At 38.9% G+C, this 26,121-nt stretch overlaps 1 protein-coding gene across 1 annotated transcript in view; it reads right to left on the bottom strand.

Annotated features, from left to right (window-relative positions):
* The window catches only part of ostf1 (osteoclast stimulating factor 1), a 51,769-nt gene that overhangs the window by 3,430 nt on the left and 22,218 nt on the right, over positions 1-26,121 (bottom strand). The window contains exons 6-9 of the mRNA XM_073070127.1: positions 25,304-25,411; positions 22,779-22,828; positions 20,805-20,883; positions 19,426-19,524 (exon numbers count right to left, since the gene is read on the bottom strand). Coding sequence (XP_072926228.1) covers positions 19,426-19,524; positions 20,805-20,883; positions 22,779-22,828; positions 25,304-25,411 — 336 coding nt within the window. The remainder of the gene's footprint in view (positions 1-19,425; positions 19,525-20,804; positions 20,884-22,778; positions 22,829-25,303; positions 25,412-26,121) is intronic.

The raw sequence follows: 26,121 nt of genomic DNA, 5'->3' as shown, positions 1-26,121 counted from the left end.
CACTTTCACTGCAATCTGCAGCAGGTTAAGTTTCCTCCTAACAACGGACTACCAATGATCTCGAGATCTCAGGCTCGACAGCTAAATGTGAAGCAGTTAAGCATGGCATCTTAAGGGTCAACGCCAAAGCCAAAACGCAGCAGGAGAGGTGGAATTCAAACCAGGCTGAAGTGCAGAGGGACGAGGCCTCCTCTGCCTGCCATCTTGTTAGCGAATGTGTAGCCGGTCGAAAATAAGATTGATGACCTCAGGGCAAAGGCGGCTGTATCAGAGGCAGATCTTAATCGTTTGTTGCACTGAGACTTGGTTAACAGCAAACACAATGGACGCAGCTATCTGACCAGACAGTCTTATGATTTTCTTTATCCTCCTTTACACTCCAATTTGATATTAATTTTTCTTCGTACATTCACAATGTCAGACAATCTTGACACCTGATTTTGGAACTTTGATTCTTGTTTTTCTTTTCTGCATTTCTCTTTAATATATTTATAACTTTTTTTTGGAAAAAGATCCTCGCTAAATCAAGTTTATTTTTCTTCTTTTTCCTTTTGATGCTGTTGTCTTGCAGTTTTTGAACCAGGCTTTTACAGCCATTCAAACGTCAATAATTTTGCCTGACCTTTTATATATATTCTTGGATTTCTTTCTTTCAATTCTATTTACATCCTTTCCTTTCCTGTTCTAATTTTACTTTAATTTCTGGTTTCCGTTTCAATTCATGTGAAGTTCTCCCTTCTGAGCTGCCTTCTCCTGGTTTCAGAAGTCTTGTCAATATACCAAGAAGTGAAACCTTCGATTCTGTAGTTGCACCACGACTTTCAACATGAGATTCATCTCATGAACAGTACACTCTGCCAGAGGTATTACTCTTTACTTCTAATTTTCACAAATTTGGGCAATTCTCTTGTCCTACAGTGCTTACCTGTACCATAGTCCTTTAGTCATATCCCTTAGATACATTTTTGGTTACCCCACTTGCTCTGAGATCCGATTTCTCTACTTCCCAACTTCTAAAATTACTTTACTGAACCTATCGCGGCTGCTTCAATGACGTATTCATCCATTATCTAAGTCATGTTCTCAGTATTATTTTATTGGCATAGTCTGTCTTTTGCACCTTGGTTGTTTGTCATCATAGTTGTTTTTGTCAATACTATTGAATTTCTTTATGCATCTATAATTGCCTGCAAGAAAATGATCCTCAAAATGGTAATATATGGCAACCTATATGCACTTTGATAATACATTTACTTTGCAGCAGTGAGGTGAAAGGTACTCTCAAAATTCAGAGTGTGGAAAGTTGTTACTCAGAATCAGAAGCAGGTTTTTTATCACTGTCATACCTTGTTTAAACATGGCAACAGTGAGTGGCAACTGTTTATATGCAGCTCCAAAGGGAATAATCAAATATTCCTGTTTGGGACTGCTGCAGTTGAAATCTACAGCCACAGCCAGAGGTACTTCAGTAGGCAACATTATGACAAGATTTTTTAAAAATCTATTTGATCTTCAAAATCAGCAGACTCCAGACTGCGGGCCACCCAGAGAGCAACTACAGCAGTGAGGGACTGAAGAAGTCCTTGAACACTCCAGCCAGCTGGTAGGCACAGGTACTTAGTGCCCTGCCAGGTAAACCATAGGGCCCTATTGCCTTGCAAGAGTTAAGCCCCTACTACAATAAACTGTAATGAACCAAAGACTGCCTTCTAATTTTGCAAATTTGCCACCCTAGATATAGAGAGAATAGTAGACGGTTCACATTTCCCTTTGTGCACACATTTGAAAATTAGCCATGAAACATTCTTTTTAGAGATTCTACCTATTCTTTATAGCTCAAAACTGTGCAGCCTATCTACAGTCAGGCAGGAACTTACATCTCCTTAATATCAATTATTACCATTGAACAGATTACTGCCTGAGCATAAAATAACCTTCATAGTAAAATAATTGTTCTTAGTAGAAAGTTAAAATTTATTTCTTTCTATCTCAAGCATCATGTTGTGGACTAATTCCATACAGCACTAGTCATTACATCATTACTCGTCTCTCTCAGCTCAGTTAATGCTGTATCTTTAGCTCAAGTTCTGTCCATGGGACCTTCTGCATAGCATCACAGTGTCTTTCCCCTCATATTTTTGCTTCCTCCTAAATCCTGTCGAGAAGTTTGAGTGCCAATCTTATCGTGCTCTTTGAAGTTTAACTCCGTGCACTGAATCTTTGTTTTCTCAGAGTTCGGTTTTGAACACTGCTACAGATTAAAACAGAAGAATCTGTTTTATTTAACATTTTAAAAACAACATAGCAGAAATATAGTGATGGAATGGCTAGGGACTGGAACAATAACCTTTTGTGGTCTGTTACTTGGAAATGATTCACAATAGAAGAAGAACTTTTACCCATTCTAAATGGGCTTGATCTACAGTATTCTAAGAATTATGACACATGAAGTCATAAGCAATAATTCCAGAAATGCTATGTGCTTAGTAAAGGTAACATAAATAAAAAGACTAGTTTCTAAAGGCTGCTAGTTTTATTAAGAGTGGAGTTTTAAAATAAGTATTCTAATCATAACCTAGAAATTGCTCCAAACTGTTTATTTTGGGATTACAGTGCTGTGTGTTATTCATAGCTCTTAGTGGAAGTTTTAAAATGAAATGAAGTTCACAGTTATTGAATTTTTCTTTTTAATATTGTGCTGAAACAGATATTGCTGGTTTTACCTTTTGGGTTTTCTATTGACTTATTACAATATCTTGCAGTTCTCAGCATGAATCACAATAAATGTGATCCCGGCAGCCTGCTCTTAAGCAGACATACACAAGCAGTAATCTTCCAGCTCGAGGTCTATGTAGCATCCATTCCATTGTGATAGTGATGGGAGCATGTTCCTGTGGGAGTCACAGGAACCTGGAGAGGTTGGTAAAGAGTTGGACCCATAGGAGCCATGTTAGCTGTACAAGAGTTGGGCTGTGGGGGGAGATGGTGTTACAGAGACTCTCTAAACAAGACTTGTGTAGTGACATAAATGCAGTCCCTAAGTACAACACTTGCGGAGAGCTGCAACGCAGGTTTACCTCATGACAGACTCTGTCCACCAGTATTAGGCTGAAGGTAAAGTAGACAAAACTTTCTCTCCATCAACATGAAATTAGGATGATCTCCCTAATGGGAGATTTGACACGTATGCAGTAGAGATCAGCAAGAAATTAGAAATTAGGAATTTGAGAGTGACTGTGATCTTCATCTCCACAAGCAAAAGGATCAAGACATATGCAACACCTTTGCGACCAGAGGTCACTAATTTTTTTTTGTGACAACAAAAATGCAGATTGAGAGTTCACCCTGTAACTAACATGGGTTCAGGGAAACAGGATTAGTAGAATCCACTTCTCCTATCAATTAAGTTCACACAAGTGAGATTAAAAAATCTTACGGCAAACTTATTTTGCTTGTCACTCTGTATTTTACATTATTTGTGGTATTGCTAAGGCAGATTGAAGTTCTATTGAAATGAAGAGATTAATTTTTCAAAGGGTATTAATACACCCAAGAATGGTGACGAATTGTTCTTTGCATCAACCATTTTTTTTCCACCAGCCCTGCAACGAATGTACAACTCTACACTTTCATGGATTTTTAGTGATTGCTTATTCTCAATCATTTAATTTTTCTTATTTTGTGATTTTCATTTTAAATTTTTGGCACTTTATGAAGCCATAAGAAAAGTTTGAAATCAAGGGTGAGGCCTTTAAAAATGGAAGCATTGCTTAATGGAAAGTAAGTGTAGGACTTCAAGCACAGGGGAGGTAGCCATCAGGAACACAGTTTTGACTGATATCAAAGTTCAAAGTCAAATTTATCATCGGAGTACATAAATGCCACCGCATACAACCCTGAGATTCTTTTTCTGCGGGCGTACTTAACAATTCTATAGAACAGTAACTGTATACAGGAACAAACGGTGTAAATACATATACAAATAGCAATAAAGAGCATGAAGTAACAATATAACATCCATCCATATAACAATATAACAGTGTTCTTAAATGAGTGTAGCTATCCTCTTTAGTTCAAGAGCCTAATGGCTGAAGGATAGTAACCGCCCTTGAATCTGTTGGTGCGAGTCCTGAGGCTCCTGTACCTTCTACCTGATGCAGCAGTACACTTTCCACCCACACATATAGAAGTTTGCCAAGGTTTTTGATGACATACGGAATCTCTGCAGATTCCTGAGGAAGTAGAAGTGCTGTTGTGGTTTCTTCAGAATTCTGTTCACATGATGGGTCCAGGACTGATCCTCTGAGATAGTAACACCCAGGAATTTAAAGTTACTCACCCTCTCCACCTGTGATTGTCTGATAGTAACTGGCTCATGGCAAATCTGGTTCCCCTCTTCCAAAGACTACTATCACTTCCTTGGTCTTACTGACACTGATTGAGCGGTTGTTGTTATTACACCAGTCAGCCAAGTTTTCAATCTCCCTCCTGTTTGCTGATTCATCACCCCCTTTGATACAGCCCATAACAGTGGTGTCATCAGCAAACTTTGTATGGTGTGGGAGTTGTACTTAGCCACACAGTCCCAGGTATAAAGCGAGTAGACCAGGGGGCTAAGTACACATCCCTGAGGTGCTCCTGTGCTGACGGAAATTGTGGTGGTGATGTATTTGCCAATCCAGACTGACTAGGTCAACAAGTGAGGAAATCCAGAATACATTTACACAAGAGGATATTGAGGCCCAGGTCTTGGAGCTTACTGCCCTTGAATCTGGTGGTGCAAGTCCTCAGGCTCCTGTACCTTCTACCTGATTCAGCAGCGAGAAAAGAGCATGGCCTGGGTGCTGAGGATCTTTGATGACAGATGCTGCTTTTCTACAACAACGTTTCATGTAGATGTGCTCAATGGTTGGGAGATGTTTATTGATTACTGATTACTTTTGAGGGGATGATGGTGTTAAATGCTGAGCTGTTATTGACAAAGAGCATCCTGATGTATGCAACTTTGTTGTCCAAATGCTCCGTAGTTGTGTGAAGAGCCAATGAGATGGCATCTGCTGTAGACCTGTTTCTTCAGTAGGTGAATTGGGGTTGATCCAAGTCACCATTCTGACAGGAGCTGATATGCTTCAACACCAGCCTTTCAAAACACTTCATCACTGCGGATGTAAGTGCCACTGGGCAATAGTTATTTAGACAGATAGCCACACTCTCTCTTGGGCACCGGTATGATTGAAGTCTGCTTGAAGCAGGTGGGTACCATACACTGCCGGACCAAGAGATTGAAGATATCTGTGAACACAGCAGCCAGTTGGTCAGCATAGGTCTTCGATACTCGGCCAGGTTCCCCATCTAGACCAGATGCTGTCCTTGGATTCACTCTCTTGAAGGCAGCCCCCAAATCATCTTTAGATACTGAGACCAAAGGATCATCAGGAAACATGGGGGTGTGCAATGGTTCCTCCTTGTTCTGGTAGTCAAAGCAAGCACTGAAGGCATTGAGTTCATCTGGAAGTGAAGCTCTGCAGTCCCCTCTGTCACAAAACTTTGTTTTGTAAGAGGTTATGACATTCAAACCCTGCCACAGCTGTCAAGCATCCCTCGTGATTCCAGTCCGGACTCTCCACTTCACCTGAGAGATGGCTTTCTGATCATACCTGAACCTTTTGTAGCATTCTTGATCACCAGACTTGAATGCCTCTGATCTGGCTCTCAGCAGATTCCAGATTTCATTGTTCATCCAGAGGTTCTGATCCGGGAAAACCCTGAATGATTTCGTGGGGCAACACTCATCTGCAGCTGCTTTAATGAAGTCCGCAATGACCATGCGGTAGCCTCAGATGAGTTCTTGAACACAGTCCAGTCCACTGACTCCATGCAAACCTGTAACCATTCCTCAGCCTCACATGACCACCTCTTAGTTGTCTTGATCTCTGGTGCCTCGCTCTTCAGGCTCTGTCTGTATGCAGGAAGTAGAAGTACAGCCAAATGATCTGACTTGACAAAATGTAATCTCAGGAAGGAACAATAGACATTCCTTATAGTAGTGTAGCAGTGGACTAGTGCACGTTTCTCAGCCAGAGTTCCCCAGAAACCTGGGGTTCCGCAAGAGGTCGATAGGGGTTCTGTGAGAGATCGTGATTAAACAAATAAAAGAAAATAAACATCATTTATTTCAACTGAAATGAGATGATTTTTTTCCTTGCTCTTGATGCTAGTTAAACAAGAAAAAGCTTGCTCGCACATGTAAAAAGTTGAAAACTGCAGTAAAATGTTCATTGCTTTCCTATGAATGGCAGGATACTCTTCTTTCCCAGAAATCCAGAACTTGTCCAGGGGCAGGTCAGTAAATCTCATATTTAGTGCACAATTTAGTGCTCACGAAGTTCTTCCTCTTCTCTCAAAATCAAGTTCTCAGGCTGAGCAGAAGCTTCAGAGAAAGGGTCCCTCACCCAGTCATACACTTGTGTTGAAAGAGGGGAAAAATACTGTTCTGCAGTTCTTCCAGGTGGTTTTCAATAATTCTCTAGACTTCCTTTAGAATGAAAATTTCCTTCCAATTTTCTACTACACCAGTAGAGTTTGTTCACTCCCGTAAGTCAGTCGGTGGTGCCCAAGGGGAAGTTGGGGGAGAGAGAGGCTAATGTCACAGCCCATTCAACGCTCAGAAAACACACTTAGTGCTCATCAGCCTACCATCCACCCCTTAGCGTAAGTTTTGCCCACCACTGCGCAAAATTCAAAAAGTGATGTTTATTTTTTATACCACTATCTCTTGCAGAACCCCTAGCAACCTCTCGTGGCACCCCAGCTGGGAAACCTGAGAAATTAGAGCATTAATATTGCATATACACTTGGTGGCCACTTGTACTCTTGCACTTCAATGCAAATATCTAATTAGTCCATCATGTGGCAGAGACACGGCGCATAGAAGCATGCAGGCTTTTGTGATACTTATTTTACTTGGTTTCTGCCAAAAAGGGAAGATGGGCCACAAAACTTGCTGACAAGCCACTGCAAGAATTGAATTGTCTACGTTTTGCAAATTCATTTGTTTCTGTCAAAAGAATAATGGAATTTACTGCTGCTTCTGTTCTACAATTGTGAAAATGAAACAACACATTTTAATAAATGTATTTCACTGAGAATGTTTGAAGTACTTGGGAGCTCAGTTGGCTTTTGAACACAGTTTTCTTTCCCTACAGTTAAATTCTACCATCAATAATTCTCACCACATTAAAATCAAATCTAGATAAAGAGGAGCAAAGTACAGTTGATACACCACTTGATATCCTGTTGTTGCCAGAAATACACCAAGACAAAAGCACGTGCTCGAAATAGAGAAAGATGCTGTCAATGATATTACACACACCAGCAGAGGGACTGCCTGTCAGGTTAGTTCTGCACCTCATGTAAGCACGGGAGGAATTCAAATGTTGCAGGAATCAGAGCAATTTTAAAAAAAACTGTTGGAGGATATGATTACGATTGAACTGAGAGTTTTGCCAATGGCACAAAATGCCATTTCCTAGCTTTAGTGGACCCTTTCCAGTTCAGCTGCCACTCACACCAATGCAGTAATGATGCTGTAACCTCAGCCCTCCACTCCATCCTGTCCCACCTAGAAGACAATGTCTCACAGCCAGGTTGTTACTCGACTTCAGCTCGGTGTTTAACCATCCCTTAGAGGCTGGTGCGTAAACTGGTTGTGGCTGAACGCCCCTCTGTAACTGGATCTTAGACTTCTTGATGAAAAAACCCAGTCGGTCCAAGTTGGCAGCAACGTCTCAAGCTCCATCACACCGAACACTGGTGCCCTCCAAGGCTGTGTGCTCAGCCCGCTGCCGTTCACATTGTTGATTCACAACTGCACTGTCTGATTCAACCCAACCCAGACAAAGTTCACTAATGATGAAGAAGTGGTTGGCATCATCAACAACAATGATGAGCGCTTTGTGGAAGATTTTGCACCCCAGACCATAAAGATGCGCGCTGAGTTTAAAGTGCAATGAAAGTGCTTTTTGAACGTGGTTTCAAACCCTCTCTTCATACTCCTGCCGATCTACGAATCAAGCTTAATACTGGAAAATACAAGTGGTTCAAATCAGTGAAGGAAGCTGAAGCATTTGTGGCAAGTCTTCCGGCTATCCAGTCATCTTCGGAATCTGATCGGACCTCCTAAAATGGTGGATAAGTACTCCTCGTAGTAAAATTACTTTTTCTGGACTCTGACTTTACTTGAATCAATCAGACATTATTCATTGAAACTCTAAGGGCTGTTGACAATCTCTCCTGGGATTTGGTGTGTGTGTAATCTATTTTTATTCTTGTATAACTTTATCTACAGAGTTCTACAACTGACTCTAACTTGTTTTGGAGGTTCGAAGTCTTTAGTGAAGGCCTCCCTGTTTGTTGGTTCACAGTTTAATTGCTGATTTATTTTTCCTTTTTTTAATATTTTTTTTCTTCTTCTTTTCTTCACCCCGATAAATACTCGTCTTGAATTTATAATTTTCCACTTCCTCTCCTTTTTTTTTTACCTTTTTTTTCCCCTTTCTCTTACTTTATTCTTCTATAATTTTTCGCGGGTAGGTTAGTTTTGGTTTTCTTCTGATTTTCTCCGTATTAAGTTTTATATTTCTGCAGAAGGTGTTCTAATCTGTAGTTATGTTTTCTAGTGCATAAACTAGTTACTATTTGCTATAGTATTTATACGGAACTGTTGTTAATGACACAGATCTGGAATTTGTTTTTGGGTTAATTTTTTTGGTAGAGCTAGCTACTTGTTTTGGTAGCCGTCTAGTTTTGGGTTGTGTGGATGGGGTGCGTTTTCCAGTTCCAACATCACTCACTGTATTTATTGTTTCTCTTTATTGCTCAGGACATGTATATGTTTTGATTTTACAAATCTATGTTTACATCTCTGCTCCCAGACTGCTATTGTACTGCTTGACTTTTTATATGCATGCTGCCTTTTATGCATTAGTAATTGATAATGGCTAGTGCACTTAAATTCGTGAGCTGGAATGTAAAGGGATTGAATCACCCTGTTAAAAGGAGGAAGGTATTCTCACATATCAAACAACTCAAAGCTGACATTGCTTTCCTTCAAGAAACTCATATTCGTTGTTTTGATAACTCCCGGCTTCTGTCAAAGTGGGCGGGTCAGCATTTTCATTCATCCTTTGCCGCTAAAGCTAGGGGAGTCTCCATTCTTATTAACTCAAATATTCCTTTTGAACACCATAATAAAATATCTGATACAAATGGCCATTTTATTATTGTTTCTGGTAAACTATATAACACTAAAGTTGCACTAGCAAACCTGTATGCCCCCAACTTTGATGATGTTAACTTTTTTGAACAGTTTTTTTCCTCACTACCAGACTTAAACTCATACTCTCTTATACTGGGTGGTGACTTCAACTGTTGGTTGGATCCTAAACTGGATCGATCGTCCTCTGTTACCAGATCACCTACTAAATCTGCCTTAGCTATCCAATCGTTTCTCTCTAATTTTGGTATCTCTGATATATGGCGTTTCCTCCATCCTACGGAGAGAGATTATTCTTTTTTCTCACATGTTCACCATACCTTCACTAGAATTGACTATTTCTTACTCGATAACCAACTTATCCCATTTGCCCACTCTTGTGACTATCAGAGTATACTGATTTCTGACCATGCCCCAATTACCCTCTCTCTGAACTTTCCTGGTCTCCCTCAGAGGAATAAACACTGGCGGTTTGATTCAACTTTATTATCGGATGATGATTTCGTAAAATTTATTAAGGATCAGATAACCTTTTATTTTAACACTAATACATCACCTGAAGTGCCATCCCAGATTGTCTGGGATGCCATGAAAGCATATCTGAGGGGTCAAATAATCTCTTACACAGCAAATCTCAACAGAAGATCCCGTGCAGATCGATCAGACCTCATTAACCAGATGAAAGATTTGGATCAAATATATGCCCAAACTAAGAACCCTGAATTATACAAGAAGCGCGTTGAACTCCAAACTAAATTTAACCTTCTGTCCACTCAACCTGTCGAACGCCAACTTCTCGAAAGCAAGAGTCGCTTTTACATTCATGGGGATAAGTCTGGTAAATTCCTAGCCAATCAGCTGAGGCGTTCCAAAGCCAAACAACATATTACAAAGATCCGGAAGGAGAACGGAGACTTTACATCAGATCATTTAGAAATTAATGACGCATTTAAAAATTTTTATTCTCGGCTTTATTCTTCTGAATCTCTGAATGACAATATTTCTGTTGATCAATTTTTACAGAATCTGAATATCCCCTCACTTTCATCTGATTTCAAAGCCAAACTCAATGCACCTATATCATCAGAAGAAATATCTTTTGCAATTTCTGCACTGTCCTCAGGGAAATCTCCTGGACCTGATGGGTTCCCTGTAGAATTTTATAAATCATTCTCTTCACTTCTTTCTCCTCAGTTACTTTCAGTATTATCTGACTCGTTTAATTACGGCAAATTGCCACCCTCTTTCAATGAGGCATCTATTATTCTTCTTTTAAAAAAGGGCAAAGACCCAACAGAGTGTTCCTCGTACAGGCCGATCTCTCTGCTCAATGTTGATGTAAAGATCTTAGCTAAAGTGTTGGCTCATAGATTAGAAACCGTTATTCCCTCCATTATCTCTGATGACCAAACAGGCTTTATTAAAAACCGTCTCCCTTTTTTTAACATTCGGCGTCTATTTAATATCTTATATTCAGCTCCAACTGGGACTCCTGAATGTGTTATTTCCCTCGATGCGGAGAAAGCATTTGATCGTATAGAGTGGAACTACCTTTTTGCAGTCTTAGAAAAATTTGACCTCGGCCAAAGTTTCATCTCTTGGATCCAATTGCTGTACCGGTGTCCTACTGCTTCTGTTTTAACTAATTTTCAGAAATCCCAAGTATTTAATCTCAAACGTGGCACCCGTCAGGGATGCCCCTTAAGTCCCTTTCTCTTTGATTTGGCTATAGAACCTCTGGCGATAGCATTTCGAAACTGTCCTGAATTGACCGGGATTTGGAGAGGGGGTGTTGAGCATAAAGTTTCTCTCTATGCTGATGACTTATTACTCTTTCTCTCAAATCCGTCTATATCCTTACCTCTAATGTTTTCACTTCTTGACCAGTTTAGCCAGATCTCTGGCTATAAACTTAATTTACATAAGAGTGAACTTTTCCCAATTAATAAAGAAGCACAAGAACTAATATTTCGTGATCTCCCTTTTAAAGTAGTCCATAATCAATTTACTTATCTTGGAATTACAGTCACAAGGAAGTTTAAAGATCTCTTTCGTGAAAACTTTGTGAATCTTTCATATGCTATAAAACAGAGTCTGGTACAATGGTCACCTCTATCTATGTCTTTGGTAGGTCGTATTAATGTTGTTAAAATGAATGTTCTCCCCAAATTTTTATACTTATTTCAATCTATCCCAATTTTTATTCCTAAATCTTTTTTTGATTCCTTAGACTCTATTATTTTGTCATATCTGTGGCAAAATAAGCGCTCTAGAATTAATAAAATCCACCTCCAAAAATCTAAAAAAGAGGGTGGCATGGCTTTTCCTAACTTTCGCTTATATTACTGGGCAGCTAATATACGTTGTGCTGCTTTCTGGTCTTTCTTCCACGGCCAACCCGAGTGCCCTAACTGGGTGGCAATGGAGTTGAGCTCCACTAAAGAATTATCTGTCTCTGCACTTCTTGGCTCTGCACTCCCTAGTAGTCTGCCCAGATCAATAGCTAATCTTCTTGTTAGACACACTTTGCGTATATGGGCTCAGTTCAGGAAATGCTATGGTTTCCAGGGGTTTTCTGTTTCTAGCCCTGTCGCACATAATCACCTTTTTTTACCTACTACATACGATTCAGCATTCCATGCTTGGTATAGGAAGGGCATTAGACATTTTGAAGATCTTTTCATTGATAATCACTTCGCTTCTTTTCAGCAGCTCTCTGTTAAGTTCAACCTGCCCAACGCTCATTTTTTCAGATATCTCCAAATCCGACACTTTATTGCTCCTTTAATTCCTAACTTTCCTGAAATGCCTGCGAAAAATGCTATGGACCCATTTCTTTCCATTAATCCACTAGGTTAAGGTTTAATATCAATTATTCGAGATAAACTAGCAGCCTTATGACGGGCCCCTGTGGATAAAATTAAAATGGCCTGGGAGCAGGATTTAAACATCTCCTTATCCAAGGAGAGCTGGGACTCAGTTCTCAAATCGGTTAACTCAACCTCTCTTTGTGGTCGCCATTGCCTTTTACAGTTTAAGATTGTTCATAGAGCCCATATGTCTAAATCTAAACTATCTCGATTCTACCCTGGCATTAGTCCGCTCTGTGATAAATGCAACAGGGGCGTAGCCTCTCTCATCCATATGTACTGGTTCTGTCCTAGCTTGGAGAAGTTCTGGAAAGATGTCTTCACTACATTATCGGGTATTCTGAATCAGCACCTAGAACCAAACCCCTTAATTGCTCTGTTCGGTTTTTGGGGCGAGACAGATTTATGTCTGGGTCTGATCAAATGCCGAATACTATCCTTTGCCTCTCTCCTGGCTAGACGCTTGATCCTCCTTAGATGGAGAGATGTTGCCCCGCCCACTCATGCACAATGGCTTAACGACATTATGGCCTGCTTGGACCTCGAAAAAATTCATTATTCAGTTCTTCATTCGGATCTAAAGTTCCATAAGGTCTGGGGACCTTTTATCGAGTACTTTCATAACCTTCCTCTTGACTAGGGTTTTTTTTTTCTTTTTTTTTCTTCTTCTTTTCGGTCCCTTGCTTTCAGCTCCCTTTTTTTTCCTGGTAGTAGGCATTATTATCCTCTGTTGCTAAGTGTATTCACAGTCTGGGAGTTTGACTGTCCTGACTTATACTCTCTATATTGTGTTGTGGTTGGTCTGGAGTTGTTGTTTTTTTTCTTGTGTTGTGGGGCTTGGGGAGGACACTAAGCTTACTTGTCTTTAATTTAGGTGCTTTTTTGTTAAACTCTCTTCCTCTGTAGCATATTGTTATTGTATGCTTAATTTTGCACTGTATTAATGCTCCTCATTGGGATTTGGGGTTTTTAATTTGTAAAATGTTTTGAAAAACTAATAAATTTTTTTTTAAAAAAAACAACAATGATGAGTCGGCGTACAGAGAGGAGGTAGAGAATCTTGTCAAATGGTGCGAGAACAACCAGCTGAGTCTCAACATGCACACAGCAAAAGAGATGATTGTGCACTTCAGGAAGGTGCAGGTTGATCACTCTCCATTTCAGATCAATGGCTCTGCCGTGGACAGAGTGAAGAGCACGAAATTCCTTTCTGTGCAAATAATGGGTGATCTTAGTCAAGAAGGCACAGCAGCATCTACACATTCTGAAGAGATTAGGGTGTGCAAGTCTCCCCACCCCTATTCTAATAACTTTCTACAAAAGTACCAGAGAGTGTCCTGTCTGGCGATGTCATTGCATGGCATGGAAGCTAAAAGACATCGGAATGCAAGACTGTACAGAGAACAGTAAGAACCACCAAGAGGATCACGGGGTCTCCATCCCCCGTTTGTGGCATTTGCCGGGAGCATTGCACGTGAAGGGCCTGAAGTATTGTTGAAGATCCTTACCACCCATCCCACAGTCCCTTTGACCCACTACCATCAGGGAGGAGGTACAGGAGCATCAGGACTAGGACTGCCAGGCTGAGTAACAGCTTCTTTCCTCAGGCTGTAAGACAAACAAATACCTTGCCACCACCAAGGTTTCATCACTCAGACAGCGAGCTGTCTACTGTGCACCACATGCACTTTGAATTAAATTTTAATAACCTATTTGTGGTTCTGAGACACCACTTCAGGGAGCGGTGCCTCAGAAAGGGAGTGTCCATTACTAAGGACCTCCAGCACCCAGGGCATGCCCTTTTCTCACTGTTGCCATCAGGTAGGAGGTATAGAAGCCTGAAGGCACACACTCAGCGATTCAGGAACAGCTTCTTCCCCCTGCCATCCGATTCCTAAATGGACATTGAATTTTTGGACACTACCTCACTTTTTCTTAAATATACAGTATTTCTGTTTTTGCATGTTTTAAAAAATCTATTCAATATACATAATTGACTTACTTTATTTTTTTTCTCTCTCTCTCTGCTAGATTATGTATTGCGTTGAGCTGCTGCTGCTAAGTTAACAAATTTCACGTTACATGCCAGTGATAATAAACCTGATTCTGATATTTCATTTTATGTATTGCGTGTGATGTATGTTTTGTGGGTGTTTGATTCTGTTGGAATTGTGAGTAAATAACAGACAGGATAGACAAAGGACAGTCCACTTGCATTTTAAGAAGTCCTTCGACAAGGTACCGCATGTGAGGACCCGTTGCAAGATAAGAGCACAGAATATTACAAGAACGATACCAGAATGGATAGAAGATTAGCTGACTAGAAGGAGGCAAAGGTGAGAATAAATGGGGCCTTTTCAGGTTAGATGATGGTGACTAGTGGTGTTCCACAGGGTCAGTGTTGGGATAATTTCTTTTCACATGATATGTCAATGATTTGGATGACGGAATTGATGGCCTTGAGGCTAATTTTGTGGACAATACAAAGATACATGGAGAAGCAGGTAGTGTTGAGGACGCAGGGATTCTGCAGAAGGACTTCGACAGATTGGGAGAATGGGCAAAGGAGTGGCAGATGGAATACAGTGTAGGGAAGTGTATGGTCATGCACTTCAGCAGAAGATATAAAGTTGTAAACTACTTTCTAATCGGGGAGAAAATTGAAAAATCAGAGGTGCAAAGGGACTTGTGAGTCCTTGCGCAGGATTTCCTAAATGTTAGCTTGCAAGTTGAGTCAGAAGCAAGGAGGGCAAATGCAACTTCAGCATTCATTTCGAAAGGACTACAAAATAAAAACAAGGATGTAATGCTGATGCTTTATAAGGCATTGGTCAGACCACACGGAGTATTGTGAACACTTTTGGGCCGATTATCAAAGAGATGATGTAGTGGCATTAGATAGTGTCCAGAGGAGGTTCACGAGAATGATCCTGAGAATGACTGGGCTGAGGTACGAGGAACATTTGATGGTTCTGGGCCTGTACTTGCTGGAGTTTTTAAGAATGGGGGGGGGGGGGGGGAGGAATCTCATTGAAACCTATCGAATATTGTAAGGCCTGGATAGAGTGTATGTGGAGTTGTTTCCTATAGTAGGGGAGCATAGGACCAGAGGTCCCTGGCTCAGAAATGAAGGAGGAATTTCTTTAGCCAAAGGGTAGTGAATCCATGGAATTCATTGCCACAGACAGCTGTGGAGGTTAAATCATTGGGTATATTTAAAGCAGAGAATGATAGGTTTTGATTAGTCAAGGTGTCAAAGGTATGGGGAGAAGGCAGGAGAATAGGGTTGAGTGGGTTAGTAAATCAGTCATAATGGAATGACAGAGCAGACTTGATGGTGCGAATGGCCTAATTCTGCTCCTTCGACGATAAACTTGAACTTGAAAGTAGTGCATTTACTTAAGGTGTAGACACAAAACTGGTATTTCTGCTAGCTCATTTTTTCCTTAGTTATACAGCACAATTAAAAATGAGGTTTATTGATCTGTGCAATGTCTTGTATTCTGAATTCCAAATTAAACTCGATTTCATTTTATGTATTGTAAATTAATACAAGATTAATTTACAAAGATCCACCCCAAACTTAGAATGGTCTGTGTTGTTCTTCTAGTAATTTACCGGATCAAGATGGCATGTGGACACCGAGTCCTTTTTAAAAATATAAATGATAAACATAACTGCAAGAAATGTCTCAGTAAAAGACCATAAGGCAGAGGAATAGAAATCAGGTCATTTGGTCCATCAAGCCTGCTCCAGCATTCTATCATCACCCCTTCAACACCATTCTCCTTCCTTCTTCCCATAACCTTTAATACCCTCACTAATCATGAACCTATCAGCCTCTGCTTTAAATAAATAATTAATGCTGATAAGTGTGAGGTGCTACATTTTGTTAGGAATAATCCAAATAGGACATACATGGTAAATGGTAAGGCATTGAAGAATGCAGTAGAACAGAGTGATCTAGGAGTAATGGTGCATAGTTCCCTGAAGGTGGAATCTCACGTGGATAGGGTGGTGAAGAAAGCTCCTGGTATGCTGGCCTTTATAAATCAGAGCATTGAGTATAGGAGTTGGGATGTAATGTTAAAATTGTACAAGGCATTGGTAAGGCCAAATTTGGAGTATTGTGTACAGTTCTGGTCACCGAATTATAGCAAAGTTATCAACAAAATAGAGAGAGTACAGAGAAGATTTACTAGAATGTTACCTGGGTTTCAGCACCTAAGTTACAGGGAAAAGTTGAACAAGTTAGGTCTTTATTCTTTGGAGCGTAGAAGGTTGAGGGGGGACTTGATAGAGGTATTTAAAATTATGAGGGGGATAGATAGAGTTGACGCGGATAGGCTTTTTCCATTGAGAGTAGGGGAGATTCAAACAAGAGGAAACGAGTTGAGAGTTAGGGGGCAGAAGTTTAAGGGTAACACGAGGGGGAATTTCTTTACTCAGAGTGGTAGCTGTGTGGAACGAGCTTTCAGTAGAAGTGGCAGAGGCAAGTTCATTATTGTCATTTAAAGTAAAATTGGATAGGTATATGGACAGGAAAGGAATGGAGGGTTATGGGCTGAGTTCAGGTCGGTGGGACTAGGTGAGAGTAAGCGTTTGGCATGGACTAGATGGGCCAAGATAGCCTGCTTCTGTGCTGAAATTGTTATATGGTTATAAACTAGTGGCTTGACCTCCACAACCATCTGTGGCAATGAAGTCCACAGATTCATCACTCTCTGGCAGAAGGAATTCTTCCTCATCTCTGTTCTAAATGGACATTCCTCTATTCTTAAGTTGTGCCCTCTAGTCCTAGACTCATCATAGGAAACATCCTCTCCACATCCACTCTACCTAGGCCTTTCAATATTCAATAGGTTTCAATGAAGATTCCCCACTTATCCTTCAAACTCAAGTGAGTCCACACCCAGAGCCATCAAATACTCCTCATATATTAACCCTTTCTTTCCCTGAATCATTCTCATAAATCTCTTCTGGACCCTCTTTGATGCCAGCACAAAAAAGTCTGATCAATGCCTTATAAAGCATCAGCATTACGTCCCTAAGATTTCCTTTCTTCTGCAAATGGAGAGACATTTGCAATTTTCCATTCCTCCTAAACCATTCCAGAATCTAGTGATTCTTGAAAGGTTATGATGAATGCCTCCACAATCTCTTCGGCCTCTTTCAAAACCCTGGGATGTATATCCCATCTGGCCTAGGTGACCTTTCAGATTCCTAAGCACCTTCTCCTTAGTAATAGCAACTACACTAAGTACTCTCTTCTGATTATCTTAGTACTGCAACAACATTAGAAAAGAATTGAAGATTTTAAAGATACTAATAGGTCAAATCATTGGTTAAATATAAAGTTAACATTCACCGAAAATAACTTTTCTTGTATTCAAAAAAGATACAGATACAGCTTTAGGGACTGTCAAATCAGATCTGAAATTCAGACAAACTTAGTAAAAACAAGAAAACGTTATGGATATGAACTTGCTGAGAGCAGCACAATGGCTCCTGGCCTACAGATTAAATAAATACATGCCTCATCTTAGTCCACCAGTATTTTTTTGTTGGTGATACCACCCAGATTTGAAATAGTGAGGGCCTTCTACACCACCACAGCCAATGTACCACAATGCCATCATATATCAAGAAAACAATTGGAGCAAGGTATGTGGAGAACACATGCCAATCAATCACTCAGAAAAATAGGTGCAGCCAGCAAAGACAAACATCAAACTTGCCAAATGTTAAAGCGGTCAAGAACGGTAGAGTAGATTAGCAGTTTGTGCAATGACTCATAGGATTGAGGTTCAATTCCCACCACTCTCTGTAAGGAGCTTGTAAGTTCTCTCTGTGCCAATGTAGGCTCCCTCCAGGTGCTCCCACATTCCAAAGGTGTATGAGTTAGTGTTAGTAATTTGTGGGCACACTATGTTGTTTCTTGAAGCATGGTGACACTTCGGGCTGCACACAGCACACATTTAGACTCCTCAACACAAATGATATGTTTCCGTATTTGTTTCAATCTTGATGTACATGCAACAAATATAGCTAATCTAATCTTTAACTCTGAATATTTCTGTATCTACTTTCACATTTTGAGACATCAAAAAAGCAATTACAAAATAAAAATACATCAAAAGTTAAATCTGTTAAAGGACTTGAGCAGTTATTTAAACTCAGCTAACAGCAAGAATATTAATTAACCAAGGTATCCCTCACAGTCGTTCCTCTCCACTAAAGCTAATGGTGCCATTCATGTGCCAGGTCAACAGGTAGATTTCTCCAGCTTAATTACATCATGTTTTTATTTCTGTACTAGTCTTTGCAAATAATTTAATAGTGAACTGAAGTTGAATAAAGATCAACAAGAAGTGGCTCACAGAAAGTTGCCTGGCAATATATTGCTGTTTCTGTACAGAACTAAAAACATTCTCAGCAAAAAGCAGCTAAACATTTCTTCTCATATAAGATTGTGGCTGCAGTTTTATCTAACTCAGGCAACCACAAACCCAACAAGTAGAACAACTCACCTCAGTCTCAAGACTAAATTGGGAACATTGCAAGCTCCTGACTAACAGTTATATGCGTTAAGAAGAGAAAGACACCGATGGCCAATCATCTCAAGTGAACAGTTTAAAGCCATCAACTATAGAAAATCTTCAATAAGCTTTTTGATAAAATTCCTCAAAGAAAACTGATTCTGGAACTAAAACAGTGCAAAATAGTAAAACTGGGTATGACAAAATATTGGCTGAAAGTAAAATATTAAAGGAAAACATAATCAGGTATCTGTATTAAAATATTCTAAACATTATTATGCTTTATTTTTTATTTAGAAATTGATAGCCTTGATAACTAATCAGTCTGTAAAGATCTTTCTCCCTTCAAAATCAATGGGAATTATAGCAAGAACCAAGGGGTCAGCAAAATGCTGGAATAAGTACAAGTTACCAAAGTGACATTGGCTCAAGAGAGGCGTTATCAAGACACAAGTGCATAATATACATTATTTTCTGATAGGTCTTGGAGAGAGATCCTATTCTTTCATCTCTGATAAAAATCAAGCTTTTTTTTTTAAATACTTGGTCACTTCGAAGAGTACTACAATTCTTGCCAATAGTTGAAGGTAGGGTTGACCCTGTACTTTCCCTTATTGCATCAATGAAATCAAAATATTACCACAGGACTGAATATAAATGTTTCGCGAATTTCCAAGTTACAAACAGTGCCCGCAGTCAGTGTAAGGTTATGTGTTGAAAGTTTGGCATTGACTTATCTTACCTTGACCAGATTTCTTCTTAAGAAGAGAAGAACATTGTGGATTGATAGCCATATCAAGCGGCACTTTTTTCTCATTGTTTTTCAGATCTATTCTTGCACCTATGGATTGAATAGACAATAATGCTTAACACTCAGCCAATGAGACAAAGTTTTGTCCTTGAGTCTAAACTTATTTCGGCTCTAAGAGAATTGAGAGCTTTTTAAAAAACCATCTACAATACTTCCTATTATTATGTCATTGCTCCTTGATATCAAACTACTCGGTGATGCAACTTTATATGTATTTATAATGGAAATAACTTAAGCCATCATGGTGCAATTACCCCCATCCTTCTAGTGGCAAGTTTCTAGTACCTCAGTACACATTGTTGAGATTCTTTCTGCATAGCAACCCAAATTGACATTTCAGGAGAAATATAGTAATATTAAATATTATAAAATATTAAGAAAGGACAAAATACATGACATTACAAAATGAACTGAATGCACATGATCCAAAATGTCCTGTACCTTATCACAGTGGACACATTGGGATTGGACACGCTAGAGGAAGGAAACATGTTCCCGATGTTGGGGGAGTCCAGAACCCAGAGGCCACAGTTTAAGAATAAAGGGTAGGCCATTTAGAATGAGTTCAGGAAAAACTTTTTCACCCAGAGAGTTGTGGATCTATGGAATGCTCTGCCTCAGAAGGCAGTGGAGGCCAATTCTCTGGATGCTTTCAAGAAAGAGTTAGAGAGCGCTCTTAAAGATAGCAGAGTCAAGGGATACAGGGAGAAGACAGGAACGGGGTACTGATTGTGGATGATCAGCCATGATTACAGTGAATGGCTCGAAGGGCCGAATGGCCTACTCCTGCACCTATTGTCTATTTTACTCCAGTTATAATCTACACTTGGTCTGTGCCAACTTCAAGACATTTCCCAAAAATTTTGACTTAAGCTGTTGCAGACTTATGAAATGGCAACATTAATTTCAACTGTATTAGAATATGTGCATCTCCAATTACTATTGAAATCGTCATCAAATAATTAGCTTGTTGATAAGGCTTAAGCTAGCATTTTAGTTAAAGAGTTATTAAGATGTATACAGCAGGGTGAGACAAGAAGAATTCTCTAAATATTTTTTAAATATCATCCACTCCTAAAGATAGATAAACAGTTCAGCTTCTATGAACTGAAGACATGGCACTCTTACTACCCAGTTATTGCTGTTGGAAAGTGTAACAAAGAAAAGCATTTAGCATTGACCGAAGTTGAAAAAGACTTAACAATGCAAACAAGGAAAAGTAATCAGTAAAAGGTGGATATGGCAGAATAACTTCCATGAAAATAACAATTTAACATATTGTACTTGAAGATATTTTCAGGAAGGCTTACCTTTCAAAAGCAACAACTCCAAGATATCTTCATATCCCTTCCATGCAGCAGCATGGACGACTGTGTCTCCCAGTTTATTCTGTACAAATATAGAACAATCTCAAATTTATACAAACGTACACAACTTAAAGTGTCAAGACTATTGTAAACGTAGTATTAATAAATAAAAAATTTACCATCTCAAATGTAATATCATCAGCAAGTTAGAATCTAACATTGTTTGCCATTTGTGAAAACATGAAAAAATTTGGTCTTTCAGAATCAAATTTATCATCTTTTATAATGTGAAATTTGTTGCTTTGCAGCAGCAGTACAGAGCAAGACCTAAAATTAGTATAAATAACAAAATAAATAGTGTAAAAAGTACGGTAATAATGATGAGATAGTGTTAATGGGTTCATGGACCTATTCAAAAAGCTGATCTGTTGTAACCTCTTTTTAAATCTTTTTGCTGCTACTTTTGAAATTCTGTTTGACAATATATTTTAAAAAACACAAAAGAAAGTTTTGATAGCATAAACTTCCTGCTTTAAAAATCCTTAATGTTAATGTCAAGACTTCCCTTTAAGTAAAACACGCCACCGAAAGCTGGAAGCAGCTCGACTGCCTAATCTTGACCTTGGGCTAGTATTTCTCCTTTGTGAAATCATCTCTGCATTATTTATTCTATGATATTGAAGCATCATTTTACATCTCCAAAAATTCCAAAACAAGTTTTCACCATTCCTTCCAGTGTATCAAAAAGCAAAGAATTCTGGTGAATACTACAGTCATTCCACTATTACAGGTGAATAGATTAATAGCAATTGGGAATATACAAGGAATTTAAGTATAATATTAAATCTTAGTTAGCTACATGGAGTATCTGCTCACACAGCAATAATCCTTTAAGAAAACACAGGCACATAAGAGTGTAGCCCTACCCCCACTCTTTTACAACACATGATACATTAAAAAAAGAAAGGAAAAAAAGTGCTTAAAAACAAAATGCTTCAAAAATGACAGTCAACATTTTACTACAATATCACAAACATAATTTAGAATTAACTATAATGTAACATAGAAAAATACTAGCACAATTATAAAAGTTTAAATATAGGAATCTGAAAGAGACAAATAGGGTGAATTCCAATTAAGAAAACTGAACACGAAATAGATCATTTTTCATACTTCAACTCTGTGCTTCCACTTTCAGTTCAGAAATGGAGCATTGGTACATTGAACACCTGGGATTTTACTTTAAGCAGCCATTGTCATTTACCTCATTAACAGTTACCCAGTGGCTTTTTTGGGGTGGGGGGGGGGGAATTGTCTATGAAGATTTCTAGCACTCAACCACTAATCTAATATGGTTCATTCTATAGGGCATCTGAGAAGTCTGTGAGCAGGAAGGACGTCAGGGAACATACCGGTAGTCAAACTATCAAATTGCAGTACACTTGCCAAGAGAAACAGTAAAACAGGAAGTAAACACAGCAAAATGAGTTTAAGATGAAAACATTTACATTGGATTAAGAAAGAAATAAAAGAAAAGCAAAGACGATTTTTTAAATGTAATTCACTACTCATTTTCTTTGAGCAGTTAGTGCAGAGGTTTTGATAACCATTACTTGTTACACTGTCTAAAACCTCAATCATTCCACTTTGCACTAGTGAACCCTCAAACTCCTCAGTCATCTTTTCATTCAAGATGTTGTAGTTACTTTAGTGCTAAAAGAGTTGGTGGGAACTGCTGCATGTAATGAAATTCTGTTTGACAATGCATTAAAATAAAACACAAGCACATGACTCCAGTCGTGTTTGTCCAATATTAATGACAAGCCATTATATTTTCTGATTGGCCATGATATTTGGAGCACCAAAACTTATTCTATTGAGTTAAAAGATTACTGCAAAAATTATTAAACTATTAACTAGCAAAAACTTTTTTAGTTTGATATTTCTGACATAAATCTCGTTAAACAACTGTCATACCTGTTGATTTAATTCAATATTTGGCTGGGAAAGCAGAAGCTTCACTATTCCTGGACAGAATGAACAAAGCCAACAGTTAAATTTTAAACACAAAAGACACTACAGCAGCACAAACAAAAATGCTGAAGGAACTCAGCAGGTCAGGCAGCATCCTCAGAGAGGAATAAAGAGTCGAGGTTTCAGGTTGAGACCCTTCTGAAGAAGAGACTTGAGCTGAAATGGCAACTGTTTATTCCTCTCTATAGATGCTGCCTCAGCTGCTGAGTTAAATTTTAAAACCGCTAAGAACAAGAACAGAGTTAACATTATTGCTGTAACTTTCAACTTCATTCTGGACAGCTTGCTGCTGAACAATAGTGCTGAGACAGTATCACTTGCAACTTTGCACCGGGTGCTGCTGGGATTCAACCAACTACATTTCTACAAGGGATTCTCATACACATGTCATACATGGTCATCTGATGCTAGCCTACTGTTCGGGGCAGTAAATTAGAGGATTACATTAAACCAAGTTCAAAGAATGCTTTGAAGTCTTACTGGCAAATTAATTTGGATACTACTTAGACTATTGTTGAGATCATTTAGAGTCTAGAGTCTATGAGGAAGTAGCTACTTCATATCAGCCCTGCTATTTACCATATTCAAAAACTTCCCCCCAAGTTTTTATAATGGTACTTTCAATGATGAACAATCTGAATATTTTTTCCAAATATTGTGCAAATTTCAAGGTTTCTATTTTGTGTACAACATTTTGTAATCTAATCATTTTGTGTGTAAAAATGTCAATTTGTTTTCCTGAAGTTTCTGCCTAGAGCTAGTAAAATTAGCTCAGGTACCTTCAAACTCAGGCGTTGAAAGCTCAACTTTCAAGACGAGCTACTAAAAGACAAAAAATTTCAAGTTTTCTATTTTGTTTCAGTGATTGGGATATTAACTGGTATTTAAAATTTTACATAAATGTTAATGAAAAACATGTGCACTTTAAAAACATTTATGGCCTGGAAGGAATAGAAGGCACTTGGTTAATTTTAGATGTCTGTAGGTAGCAAAAAGCGGATCGCTGTAGTTTCTTTCTAGAAGTGCTCATTCTTTATTAAAACTTGGAAGTAAACTTGTTCATAACATTAAGTTCAAAAGGAACTAAATACCTAACAAAATACCTAACGGTCTCAGCCTGAGCACACACCCCTCAGCATCAGTGGCTCCACAGTGGAGAGAGTGGAAAACATCAAGTTTCTTAGGGTGCAGATCTTGGACAATCTCACCTGGTCCAGGAACACCACTGGGATTGTGAAACGGGCCCAACAGAGATTGCACTTTTTGAGGAAGCTTAAACAAGCATCACTTCCCACTAACATTTTTACTACATTCTGCAGAGGCGTGGTTGAGAGTGTGCTGACCTTTTGCATCACAACCTGGTACTCCAGCTGCAGCGCTGCCGACAAAAAAGCCTTGCAGAGGGTGGTTAAGGGAGCAGAGAACGTTATTGGGGTCTCCCTACCTTCTGTCCAAGACCTCTTTCAGAGTCGATGCCTCCAGAAGACACGGTACATCATTAAAGACCCCTCACACCCTCTCCATGAACTGTTTGTTCTTCTGCCATCAGGTAAACGTTACAGGAGCATCAAAACTAAAACCGCAAGGCTACTAAACAGCTTCCTCCCACAGGCAGTCAGACTGCTAAATAGCTGCTCTACCTGACTCTGCTTTGGACACTTTTAACTTGCACTGGACACTTATAACTTGTTTTTTAACTGACATGTGGTTGTTGTGTTTTACTATGTATTGTTATGTTTATTATTTAGTGTTGCTTTTGTTATGTTATGATTGCACTGCTCCTGGGAAACGCTGTCTCATTCTGCCCTGCAGAGCTGATGTACGGTTAGAATGACAATAAAGTTTTTTAATCTTTTTTTTGAATCTTGAAAAAATCTTAGTGGAATAAAGTGCAAGAACCAGCAAATTACAATACACTGCAAATCCACAAAATTACACTAACAAAAATACTATTATGTCTATACAAATGTGATCCTCAAACAATCTCTAGCTTTAGCTTATGTATTTAAATATTTTAATCAATATTAATATGATTCACTCTGCATTAACTTCAGAAGCTTCAGTCTGACAACCTACTTTCAGCCTTATGATGAAAAACACAAAATTTGAAGAGACAGGTTAATAAATCCCTATAAATAATTTACTGCAGTTTTGAGGTTCACTTAAGTTTCACTTTTAATTAAACATGTATCTAACCAAATGAATTGGTGTACTTACATTTGGTCAATCTATACTTGGTAATTTTTTTTGCGAGAATCGGTTTCCTTAGTTCTTAAATGTGTCATTATGTAAGAGTACTGTCAAGAATGTGCAAACCCAAGAAGACAGACAAGCCTTTTGATACAGATTGTTTTATTACCACCATAGCAAGAATTCAACACCCAAGCAAAGATACTGAATTTACCATACACACTAAAAGCAATGCTAACAACACAAAGAATCCTTTTTAGACAGCAAAAGAACCTTACCCAGGTGTCCTCCATGACAAGCCCAATAGAGAGCTGTGTTTCCAGCTTTGTCCAAAGCATTCACTGCAACTCTGTTATCTAAACATTCTTTTAGCCAGCTTTCATTCCCTGAAATGTTGAAAGGATACTTCTTATTGAAAAGTTTTAGCAGCAAATAGAAATGGCAATAGGAATCAGTCATTTAATATAAATCTACTCTGCTGCAGAGCATATTTAAATGAAAATATATTTTTCTTGTCACAGGGTCGTACAGCACAGAAACAGATTCTTTGGCCCAACTGGTCCATGCAAACCAAGATTCCTATCTAAGTTAGTCTCATTTGATCCACATCACACTAAACCTTTTCTATCCAGATGCCTGATCAAGTACCTTTTAAATGCTATCAATGCCACTTCGTCTGGTCACCTCTCTCGCTATCGAAGATGCTCTGTTATGAGGTGCTGTTTTCTTAAACTTGTATGAGCATTATATTTTGTTGATTAAAGTTATGTGGTGCACTTCTACATCCTTATCATTTAGTCTTGTGTAAGCAAGCAGTAGATTAAGACTTAGCACTGCAAAACTCTTACAGTGAAGCGACTGGGAATTAAAGAAATTCCAAAGCAAAGTTAGCTTCTATGTTTCAAATTTGATGCTGGCATATTTAACGGCAGATTATTAAACCACGTAGTTCATATTAAGTAAATATTTCTGATCAAGTCTTTGTGATTCTGTAGAAAATTGGAGAGGTCAGAACAATGACTAACAATCAAGAGTGCTGACTACCCAGACTGTCCAAGTATATTCAAGACCACACTTCTCTTGTTGGGTAGATGTT

Source organism: Hemitrygon akajei, chromosome 2, assembly GCF_048418815.1.
Source record: "Hemitrygon akajei chromosome 2, sHemAka1.3, whole genome shotgun sequence".
NCBI classification, from domain to species: Eukaryota; Metazoa; Chordata; class Chondrichthyes; order Myliobatiformes; family Dasyatidae; genus Hemitrygon; species Hemitrygon akajei.
Note: the sequence above shows the minus strand (reverse complement) of the source record. Positions and strands in the feature narration are given on the sequence as shown.